Source organism: Diospyros lotus, chromosome 13 (genome assembly GCF_014633365.1).
Source record: "Diospyros lotus cultivar Yz01 chromosome 13, ASM1463336v1, whole genome shotgun sequence".
Lineage (NCBI taxonomy): Eukaryota > Viridiplantae > Streptophyta > Magnoliopsida > Ericales > Ebenaceae > Diospyros > Diospyros lotus.
Window position 1 is genome coordinate 22,040,516 of NC_068350.1, and position 12,096 is coordinate 22,052,611.

At 41.7% G+C, this 12,096-nt stretch overlaps 1 protein-coding gene across 1 annotated transcript in view; it reads left to right on the forward strand.

Annotated features, from left to right (window-relative positions):
• The first annotated feature begins 1,078 nt into the window (after positions 1-1,078).
• LOC127789181 (apyrase 2-like) overlaps positions 1,079-12,096 on the forward strand; it is a 43,401-nt gene continuing 32,383 nt past the window's right edge. The window contains exons 1-4 of the mRNA XM_052317993.1: positions 1,079-1,934; positions 2,243-2,371; positions 2,489-2,545; positions 2,635-2,727. Of these exons, the coding sequence (XP_052173953.1) occupies positions 1,608-1,934; positions 2,243-2,371; positions 2,489-2,545; positions 2,635-2,727 (606 nt within the window). The 5' untranslated portion in view covers positions 1,079-1,607. The remainder of the gene's footprint in view (positions 1,935-2,242; positions 2,372-2,488; positions 2,546-2,634; positions 2,728-12,096) is intronic.

Below are 12,096 nucleotides of genomic sequence, written 5' to 3' on the forward strand. Positions count from 1 at the left end.
GGGTCCAGGCCATCAAGTCATGGTAGCAAGTGCAGAGCTCTCCCGAAACTAAATCCTGAGTGTCGTACTTCTGTTAAGGTTATTGTTAATGCTTATGTTGGATGAAAGTAATGATTTATGTTTGTGAGATGGAGGCATGTTATGTAAGTTCAGGTGGGCCCAAGTAATGAAAGGTTTGTAAAGATGTTTATGAGATTTTATAAAGAATTATGTGTGTATTGTAGGTGCGTCATTGTTCGATATTATTTTAATAATGACCCTCTCACGGATCCTCTTTATGCACGAGGAGGCTCTGGGAGGCGGGCCATTACAGGTGGCATGTCTCATTTGTTCGCGGTGTTATCCTGAAGCTCGAAAGGACTTTCGAGAGAACCCCCTAGAAGGAAAAGGGCCCAAAATAGATGGGTCGCTTTGCTGCAGGATAATGTGGGGTAATGTAGATGGTAAACATATCGTCTTGGGTTCCTTCTGAGAGTATGGCTTGACCTAGGGAAATTATAATATGTAGGTTCAAGAAACTGATCCCAAACAAATAATGAATGAATGACAATTTCTTGAAGGAATATGCTTTGATCTTGAGAAAGACTTATTGGAAGAATGACTCTTTCTGGAATTGCTAATGTACTGACTACTTTAGGAGGACTTTTCCTAAGAGGAGATGCCACAATAAATACTAATTATTGTATTAAGGGTAATGCTTAAATGGTAATGAATGCATTTTGTAGACAACATGCATTTTATTTTATTTTTAAATAATTTTATTGTTCGATTATAAATATATGATGTTTTGGATCGTTTAATTAACTAATAGAATTGTTTAAAAACTAAAAAAAGATGTATTAAATAAACATTATTTAAAATAAAATATATTTATTATCAATTAATTATTTACTTTTAAAACAATATAATTAATATTTCCATAAATAAATAAAATCAAGGAAAGGAAAGGAAAACCGGGTAAATCAATCTTTTTTTTTTCTTTTTTTCTTTTTTTAAGTTTCGTAATAGGAAAGGGGAAGAAAATAATTTTCTTCAGTTTCTGGCCGGTGGCCAATTTCTTTAATATTTTAAGAAGGGTCAAGCAGACAGAACGAGGAGGATAGGAGAAGGGGAAAGAGAGAGAGAGAGAGAGAGAGAGGGAGGGAGGAGAGCAGTGACAGGGCAGCGCAGCGCAGGGAAGCGAAACGGCATTGCCCACTGATTCCAATCAAAATTGAAATTGTCGTTCCTCCTCTATCTATCTCGTTAATAGATAAATCCTTTTGATCTTGCTATCGAAACCGTTCAATTGATCGATCTATCGATCGATTTATTTCAGTTTTGTGGTCGCTCTGAAGAAGAAGAAGAAGAAGAAGGGTTAGAGGTTGGGAGCGAAAGGCAATTGAGAGAGAGCAAGATAGAGAGAGAGAGAAAGGGAAGAAGAAGAGGAGGAAGAGCTGGAGTCCGTACAGGAGACGCAGTCGTTGAAGGCTCCCGCCGGTGGAAACGGTCAGATCCGGTACAGATCCCTGTCGGCGGCAGAACTTCTAGAAAGGGAGGCTTCTGGTTCAGGCTCTCCGCCACTGTTTTCTGCTGCTGCAACGGCAGATCATCAACAACTGGACAAGATGTTGAAGCGCGGCAGACAGCACGAGTCCCTCTCCGACAAGATCCACCGCTTCCGAGGCGTCATCCTCGTGATTTCGGTCCCTCTTCTCCTTATCACCTTCGTACTCTTTCTCATGCCCTCCCGTGCTCCCTCCGACTCCTTTTCTAATCGCAAAATTTCTCCCGACAACGTAATCCTCGCTCGTGCAGACTCTTCTTCATCTTCACGCAAGAGTTACGCCGTCATCTTCGACGCTGGCAGTTCTGGTAGCCGTGTGCACGTCTTTTGTTTCGACAAACGCTTGGATCTCGTTCCCATTGGCAAAGATCTTGAGATTTTTCGACAGGTAATAGACGGATTTCTATTCCTTTCTTTCTTCTTCATCTTCTTTTTTCTTTTTTAGTCGCCAGGAGCATTTCACTACAAATATTTTACCTCTTATAATACAATCCACTGTACCCTCCCTTCATCCTGCTTTCCCCATTTTTTGGTACATTTGAGTTGCAAATATTCTACCTCATATTCAATCCACCATAGCTTCTTGTTTGTGTGTTTTTCTAGTCGTCAGGAGCGTTTGATTGCAAATATTTTGTCTCATGGTCAATTCACCGCAACGTCTTGTTTGTTTCTTTCACATTCACTTTGGCTTTGCAGTTAAAACCAGGTCTAAGTGCATATGCCAAGGACCCTAAGGCTGCTGCTGATTCTCTACAGTCCCTTTTAGATAAAGCCGAGGCTGTTGTTCCACAGGAGCTGCGTCACAAGACACCAGTTAGGGTCGGGGTGAGTAATTTATGCTGCTACTGCTGATACAAGCCATGTACGGTGAATTTGATTAATCGCTGTAATGTGATTGTATGCATCTTTTCGCATTCAATTCTGATGGTGATGCATATTCAGGCAACTGCAGGTCTGAGGCAATTGCAAGGCGATGCATCTCATAGAATCTTGCAAGCGGTAACATTGCTTTAACCTAATATTTTCTGCTGATGCTATACATTTTTGTAAGCTCAAACTGATGGAGATCTAAATTTTACATTCAAAAGGTGCGAGACTTTTTAAAGGATAAGAGCTCCTTGAAATCCAAGTCTGATTGGGTTTCTGTATTGGATGGAACTCAGGAAGGTGCTTATCAGTGGGTATGGTCTATTCAACCTATTTTAATCTCTTGAGTTTGTTCGTTCTCTCTGTCCTGATTTACCCAAAGTCTATCTCAACTTGCTCATATCTGCTTGGTCATTGTTTGAAGTCTACCTTAATACATATACTCAACTGCAGTTACTGTGTTTTCTTTCTGCAGTATCTTACACCTTGTACCAAAAAGCATGGTTAGTCTAGCACTGTTGCAATATTGTTAAATTGATCTCATATATACGTCTTAATCACAGAAAACTCTTGAACAATTCCATCATTGTCGTCTTTTTTTGTGTTAATTCGATGATTTTCATCAAGGCAAATTTCTTGCTTCATCTGTGTGACTAAGCCAAGTGTTGAAATTGCTTGCTCTTCTGTATGTGTCGTTTTTCAATATTAACTAGTCCATTCATGCTTGCTTTTCTTCTTTTTTTTTTGGGGGGGGGGGGCGTAAATTGTCATCAGACCCCTGTGGTTAGGTCATTTGCACAGAGAGCCACATGGAGTTTTAAAAATGGCTTTGAAGGTCACTGTAGTTTGCATTTTTTGCTAGAACACTGCTTTTGATATTTTTTTAGCAGAAATGGTGTTAATTAAAAATCAAATTAAGTTAAGCTTAGCTTAATTTACCTAGTGATTACAAAAAAAAAAAAAAATGCAAAACAGAAACATAGAGGTCCGTTCTTTGACTGGCAACAGCACTGTGGAATCCATTGCTGCTTCCAGTGATGAGATGTGTTCCTTCTCTGGTGCCACTGCTGAGTTCCTGCAACCTATCTTCTTCGCCTTGAAAGAAGTGGATCTGAGAGACCCCCCCTCCCTCATGAGCAAACGACAGAGGAGAAGAGAAACTGTATCATTAGGGAAAATCAAAGCTGAAAGAGCTGATATTAACAAACTTCAATTTGCATCTTTTCACCTATCCAAACTGAGTAAGGACAACTATAATGAAAGAAATGAAGCTACACTTGAATTAATATTGCATATATAATTAATTTCCATGTCTGGTATCCGTGAGCCACAAACCCTAGAATTAGACACAATTGGATAAGAATATATATAAAAGGAGGGTGCCTCAGTGTCTTGCTGTCTGTTTGAACATAAACACTTAGAACACGAGAACAGATGGCCCCCACATAAACATGTTAGAGCTGTCATCTGTGGATGAACCACAGTTTTTTTTTTTTTTTTTTGTTGGGGGGGGGGGGGTGGGGAGGAAATAAAGAAGATATATAAATAAAATATATTAAATGTTAAAGAAATTAAGATGATAAGAAAGATTAGAGCTGCAAGTTCTAGTTGATGTACTTGACCCGCTGTGGGTTGAAGTGATTTTGAGCACAGTGAAATGCCTTCCCCAAGCATTATGTGCATACACAGCATTTTCTGCATAGTGAAGCATGCCTTCCAGGTCAGAGAGAGAGTTCAATGATCTAAGAAGGAAGAAAAATGCTGTTCCAAAGAAAATGGGTTACTCAAACCCAGCATTGGTCTAGTGATGGGATCCACGGTTCACTGTCTGAAAAACAGAACTTTGTGGTTCTGTTCTTTGCATTGTTTTTTATTTTTTGTAATTGTTAGTTAGAGAGATTTAAGAGTAAATTAAGTTAAATTTAACTTAATTTGATTTTTAATTAACACTATCCATTCCAAAAATTAAAGGAGTGGTTGTCCTAGCAAAAAATGCAAACCATAAGGACCTCCAGAGCCATTTTTAAACCACAAGGAGTCTTCATGCAAATGGCCTAAACCACAGGGGATTCAAGTGCAATTTACCCTTTTTTGGGAATTCCATTCCATATATTCATACCTGACCTTACTTTCTACATTGTCAATTCTAAGGCTGGTTCGAGATTCTATAGAACTACTTTTGCTTATCTACTTGTACCTGTCTAGGTAATGTATCTATAATTAAGACAAGAAGTGACGGTTCAATTTACATTCCTTGTGTAAATTGCTGAGATAAGAAAATCACTAGTTTTTTTCTTTTTTATGGTTCTCCCTATGTTATAGTTTCGTCATGCATTTCTTTTATCATTTTACTACATCTACTTGTGATGGCTTTCTTTCTTGAAATGCAATAATTCAGTTTATGACAATCATACGGGATCTTTCTTTTCTATTTTATGCCTTTCTATTTACTTACTTAATAGATAGACAATTAACATTGTAAATTTTACATTTGCAAAACTAATGGCCCACTTGATTTTGTTGTTAGTTTCATGTGTTTATTTTATTTTCAGATTTGTGTTCAATTTTTGTTTTTAGTTGGAAAATGAAACCTTATCTATTATTTGATTTTTGTTCTCATCTTAAAAAATTTGTAAAGAGAAATGAAAATAGTTTTTGGTGAGTCTATTTGTGTTAATTTTTTATTGGAAAAACTCCATGTGGTACCCTTGAGGATTAAGGTAATTGCAAAAAATATCCTTGATGTTTGAGAAAATACAAAGAATACCCTTGAGGTTTAATGTAATGTTGCAATTTTTCGCTCACAGTTAATTAACTCCTATTAAACATTAAAAAATAACCAAAATGCCTTTATATTTCAACATTATTTTCCTCATTTTTCATTTACATTTCTCTCTCTTCTGAAATCCCTTATAATGTTTCTCTTTTTTCAAATTGTCTACAATAGTGACGCCCACAACAATAGTGGAAACTTCTCTCTCTCTCTCTCTCTCTCTCTCTCTCTTCTTCTTCTTCTTAGGTTTCAATGGAACCCAATTTAGGTTTTCTTCTTTGTCATGGGATCAGTATGTAAATAAGGGAAGATTATAGGATACTAGTGTAATAAGGAGTAAGCTGGCCGTTACAGCACATGGGTCGATTTCAAATGTAATCAAATAGTGGTGCCAAGGTATGGGTATTATATAACCAGCCTTCACGTCCAAAGAAAGCAACTTGGAGAAGATAATTGATTCAATATTTCCCTCTCAATTCTCTCTTTCATTCTCTCTCTCAAATTCCCTTCCCTTACTATTCTTTCTCTTCCTCATACATGGGTTTCCCACGCAAGCCTTACGGAATTGCGAGGAAACGACCCTTATCAGATTCATAATCTGACAATTTGGTATCAGAGCATCATCTTGGGTGAACGGAGTCGGAGATGGTGGATGGTACTCGGATGAAACAGATGGAATCACAGTTTCATCAAGTGTCGACAACTATGGGAGAGATACAGAACCGGATGGAGGCACTGGAGAATTTTGTCGATCGATGAATGGACGGAGTGGTGCAAGTTTGGCAGGAGGAAAGCAGGACGCAAGCGGCGAGGTTGGAGGAGCAGATGAGGGAGCAGGGTCAGGCCCTCAGAGATCAGATGCAGCAATTTGTTCTGATGCTCACTCGCCAGACTCAGGTACGACTCTCTCCTGAGTTTCCTCCAAGGGATAGATCGGAGCCGATTTTGCATGACCACGGGGGAAATTCCTAATCGGAAGGATCGGCGGAATTAGAGATCGAGCCTCCAGGTAGAGAGGAGAATGTGGGAATTAGAAGGCCAGGCCACGGAATCGGATCACACCAGATCGGTTTTCCTATGCCTAAGATGGAGATACCTCTCTTTGATAGCTAGAACCCACGGTGGTGGGCAAGACGTTGTGGCAGAGTATTTAGCCTACACAATGTGGCTAATGCTCAGAAGGTGATGCTAGCGGCTGCGTATCTCAATGACGAAGGGGATGCATGGTATCAGGGATGGATAGGGGTGAAGGAAGAGTTCTCGTGGGATGAATTTGTGGCAGGACTTTGTGAGCGATTTGGGGAGAAAGGAATGTTGGATGTGGTAGAAGAGTTTAATAAACTGAAACAGGGAGGTTCAGTACAGGCTTACCAATAGAGGTTTGAGGAGATGAAGGCTCTCATGTTACTATCAAATCCCACATTGACGGAAGGCTACTTTGTATCAAGCTTCATTAGCGGCTTGAACGAAGAAGTTCGTCCCACAGTTAAGATGTTCTAGCCCAAGACGGTCCAACAAGCAGTTGAATGTGCTAAGTTGCAAGAGTTAACAATGGAGGCTTTGGTTAAAAAACAGAAGAGTGTGGCTAGAGTATGGCAGACCACGCCCCTACCATCCAATAACAAGGGATGGGGAAGGAATGGGGGACATGTGGGAACCGGCAGCAGAGGATTGGCTGCCCTACCAGCGCCTACCCAACCGCCTCAAGGACAGTTGATCGAGCAGAGGAGGTTAGCCGGCTTATGCTTCAGGTGTGGAGACAAGTACACACCTGGTCATCAATGTCGAAGACAATTATTGTTGTTAAAAGGGGAAGAAGACGGAGGAGGATTGGAAGAGGAGGATAGCAACATTGTGGAAGAAGTTGGAGGCGAGGAGAAGGTCGAGATCTCCCTACATGCACTAAGGGGAGTTGTGACTAACAAGATTATCAAAGTGGAAGGCAAAGCAAGAGACAGCCGCTTGATGATCCTAATTGATAGTGGAAGCACACACAGCTTCCTGGATGAGGGGATCGCAAGGACACTGAAATGCAGACTTTCGGGAACTCACCCCTTGTCGGTGACTGTAGCTAACGGGCAAAAGGTTTTGTGTAAATCAGCTTGTGTAGGGTTTTGTTGGCAGATGCAGGGGGAAGAATTTGAAGCTGACCTCCGATTGCTTAAGCTGGGGGGATGTGATATGGTATTAGGTGTAGATTGGATGAGAGAAGTGAGCCCCATTTGTTTCGACTTTAACAAGATGGAAGTCACATTTGAGAAAAGGGGAAAGAGAATGACTCTGACTGGCAGCATAGAGACTGGAGCTTGTAAGATGATCTCAGGAAGAAGGTTGCAAAAGTTGTTCAAAAGTAAGTGGACACAAGTAGCTTAGTTATTCTCCGTACAAACAATGGACATGAGGGAAACTGCAGATGATGACGAGCACTACAGGCTGAACTTAGTTAAGGCGATGCCCATTCCTTGGGAGGTAACTCAATCCGATTCTCTTAATTTACTCTTAGATGAATTTGTGGATTTGTTTGAGGAACCAAAGTCGCTACCACCCCCAAGACCAATAGATCATACCATTAACCTCAAACCCAATACTGAAGCCATCAACATCCGTTCATATAGATACCCCCCAAAACAGAAAGCAGAAATTGAGCGCATGATCAAAGACATGCTACACACTTCTGTTATACAGCCTAGTATCAGTCCTTATGCCTCACCCTTGTTGTTAGTAAAAAAGAAAGATGGGAGTTGGCAATTTTGTATTGATTATCGCCAACTCAATTCCCAAACCATAAAGAACAAATTCCCTATACCTATCATTGAAGACCTTTTAGATGAATTGCAGGGTGCCAACATTTTCTCTAAACTCGACCTTAGGTCGGGATATCACCAAATCCGAATGCATCCCAAAGATATACACAAAACAGCCTTTCGAACCCATCAAGGCCACTATGAATTCTTGGTTATGCCCTTTGGTTTAACCAATGCCCCAGCCACATTTCAATCCCTTATGAACCAAATATTCGAACCCTACCTCCGCCAATTTATCTTGGTATTTTTTGATGATATTTTGGTTTACAGCCCTTCCTTTAACAAACACTTGGAACACTTACGGACTACTCTACAAATCCTCCGATTCAATAAGTTGTATGTTAAGAAATCGAAGTGTGCATTTGCACAATCCCAAGTGGAGTACCTTGGCCATATTATTTCAGGAGAAGGAGTTAGCACCGACCCACAAAAGGTGGCAGCCATGACAGCTTAGCCCAGACCAATTAACGTGAAAGCCTTACGGGGGTTCTTGGGCCTCACAGGGTACTACCGAAGGTTTATCAAGGATTATGGTATCATAAGTAAACTGTTGATAGAGCTACTTAAAAAAGAAGGGTTCCGCTGGAATGAGAGGGCGGAGGAAGCTTTCCGGAGATTGAAAACTACTATGAGTACGGTACCCACACTCAGTTTGCCCGATTTCATTCAGCCTTTCATATTGGAGACCGATGCTAGTGATGGAGGGGTGGGGGCAGTGTTGGTGCAAGGAGGGAGGCCGTTGGCTTTTATCAGTCAGGCACTAGCGCCCAGACATTTGGGCTTAAGTGTATATGATAAAGAGCTCCTGGCTATTCTCATCGCAGTAGAGAAATGGCGACACTACCTTGAAAGAGGCTCGTTTGTTATCAAAACTGACCGTGAGAGCCTTAAGTTTCTTCTTCAGCAGAAATTGCATACACACCTCCAGCGGAAGGGCATGTCGAAGCTAATGGGCTTGGATTATAGCATACAGTATCGGAAGGGCCAGGAGAATAGAGCAGCTGATGCTCTGTCTCGTTGTGTGGAAGAAGGGGCCTCTGCAGCCATCACCGCGATCACCCCGGATTGGCTGCGAGAGGTGGCGTCCAGTTACAACAAAGGGGAATGGATCAAAGAGTTGTTGGAATAGCTCATTCTGACACCCGACAGCAAGCCAGGTTATGTGTTGACAAATGGGTTATTACGGTACAAAGATAGAATAATAATTGGGGAGGACTAGGCTCTATGTCACAAGATCCTAGAAACATTGCATGACTCACCTGTGGGGGGTCACTCGGGCATCCAAAACACCTACAGCAAAGTTAAACAGCTCTTCTTCTGGCCAGGATTATGGAAAGATGTGATGGAATATGTCAAAGGCTGTGACACTTGCAACAGATGCAAGCATGAGAACATACACCCTCCCGAATTGTTGCAGCCACTTCCCACTCCCGCTCAAGCCTGGACCCACATCAGCATGGACTTTGTTGAAGGCTTGCTGAAGTCCGAAAGTAAGGATTGTGTGTTAGTCGTGGTGGATCGCATGACAAAATATGCCCATTTCTTGGGTTTGGCCCATCCCTTCACCGCCCAAGAGGTGGCATGAGTTTTCTTGGATCAGGTCGGTAAATTGCATGGGCTACCTCAAGTAATTGTCTCGGACAGAGACAAAATCTTCACCAGCCTCCTCTGGAAAGAACTGATGAGGTCTCTCGGTACTAAGCTGCACATGTTCTCCTCGTACCACCTGGAGACGGATGGTCAGACGAAACGAACCAATCAATGTCTAGAAACGTACCTCAAATGCGTCAGTTTACTGCATTCTACAGGGTGGCACAAATGGCTTTCCCTCGCCCAATGGTGGTACAACACCACTTCACACTCCTCCTTGAAGGTGACACCGTTTGAAGCCCTATATGGCTACAAGCCTCCTCTCTTACCATTGCGAGGCAGCCACAACCAAGTGGCTACCGTCGACGATTACTTAATTCAGAGGCAACAATTGTTACAGACCTTACGAGAGGAGCTAGCCTCTGCCCAAAATCGAATGAAGCAATATGCGGACCAAAAGCGAAGCGACCGGGAATTCGCTATGGGAGACAAGGTGTTTCTCAAGCTGGGACATGCCCAGTTGAAGACTCTGGCACCTAAGGCAGTTTCGAAGCTAAGTCCCAAATTTTATGGCCCTTTTGAAGTGATTGGCAAAATCGGACAAGTGGCATACAAATTACAACTACCAGAAGGGTCGCACATCCACCCTATGTTTCACGTGTCACTCCTCAAACCTTCTTCAGGCAGTCATCCTGTTAGTTCTACATTACCTATTGCTGTACAACCCGCACACCAGGAAGCAGAACCAGTAGCCATCGTCGATAGAAGAATCATCTACCGACACCAAGCCCCTATCATCGAGCTGTTGGTTCGCTGGTCCAACTTGCACCCAGAAAACAACACTTGGGAATACCTTCCCAACCTGCTGCAACAGTTTCCTAAGGTCGCGGGTCTCCTATGAATTACTTGAGGACAAGTAATGTTTCTAGCAGGGGGGATTGTCACGGGATCAGTATGTAAATAAGGGAAGATTATAGGATACTAGTGTAATAAGGAGTAAGCTGGCCGTTACAGCACATGGGCCGATTTCAAATGTAATCAAATAGTGGCGCCAAGGTATGGGTATTATATAACCAGCCTTCATGTCCAGAGAAAGCAACTTGGAGAAGATAATTGATTCAATATTTCCCTCTCAATTCTCTCTTTCATTCTCTCTCTCAAATTCCCTTCCCTTACTATTCTTTCTCTTCCTCATACACGGGTTTCCCACACAAGCCTTATGGAATTGCGAGGAAATGACCCTTGTCAGATTCATAATCTGACATTCTTCTTCTTCTTCTTCTTCTTCTTAGGTTTCAAACAGTGTTTTAAAAATCGTCCTAGGCGGTCGCCTAGGCGCCGGTGAGGCTCTAGGTGGCCCCTGGCAGCCGCGAATATAGCCTAATTGGCCCCTCTAGGCGCCGGCCCGATTAAACGAGCAGCGGCAGCGCCAAGCTGCCCAGGCGGCACCTAGCCGCCTGGGACGCCTAATTTTTGGGTTTCTTACCCTTTGTCGATTCTAAAGCCTCTCTTGTCTCGCCCTCTCATACTCATCTCAGCCCAAGGCTGCCACTGCCTCAATGCCGCCGGTACCTCCTCACTACCTCCAGCTCCATCACGACCTCCTCACTGCCTCTATGTTGTCAAGCTGCCGCGTCCTCGTTGTGTCAACGCCGCCGCCACTATCAAGCTCCATCTCCGCTTCCGACCCCTCTCTCTCTCTCTCTCTCTCGCGTTGTTGGGTGTTGTTAGGGTTTATTTAATAAACTTTATACATATATATATACATATATTTAACAATCAACTAGCAATGCTTTAAGCTAGTGAACTGATTCTGTTCGGGTTTATTTAACATATAAACTTTATTATGTTATTTAATTTTTTTTATTTATATGTTAGATATATATATTTTCTTTTCTATTTATATGTTAGATATATATATTTTCTTTTCTATTTATACGTTAGATATAAATATTCTATTTATATGTTAGATATATATATATTTTTTCTTTTCTATTTATATGTTAGATATATATCTAATATATATATATTTTCATGTCACTTTCAATTTTGATTTAATTGAAAATAACATCAAGTTACATCACAAAGTTAAAAAAAATAAAAAAAAACAATAGTTTTCCTTAGTCTGCCTAGGCCCCACCTAGGTGCCCGGCTCTAGCCTGGTGCCCGACTAGTGCCTAGCATGTTTTAGAACACTGGTTTCAAATAAACCCAATCTTGGTTCGAACCCGTATTGGGTTCTTCTTCTTCTTCTTATGTTTAGTCGAAACCCAATTTGGGTTCTTCTTCTCCTTGGGTTCTCTTTATCTGAGTTTTGCGTTTGACGAAACCAAATTGGGTTTCGTCAAACCCTTTTACTTCTCCCTTTGTGTTCAGGGTTTGATGGAACCTAAATTCCAAATTTGGATTCCTTGTTTTGTCACATGTCAACGATGAACTTGGCCTGTGGTGAACCCGTTTGGCTTCATTGCACCTTGAACGAGATTTGCGAGGAACCTAGTGGGTTTCATCCAGTC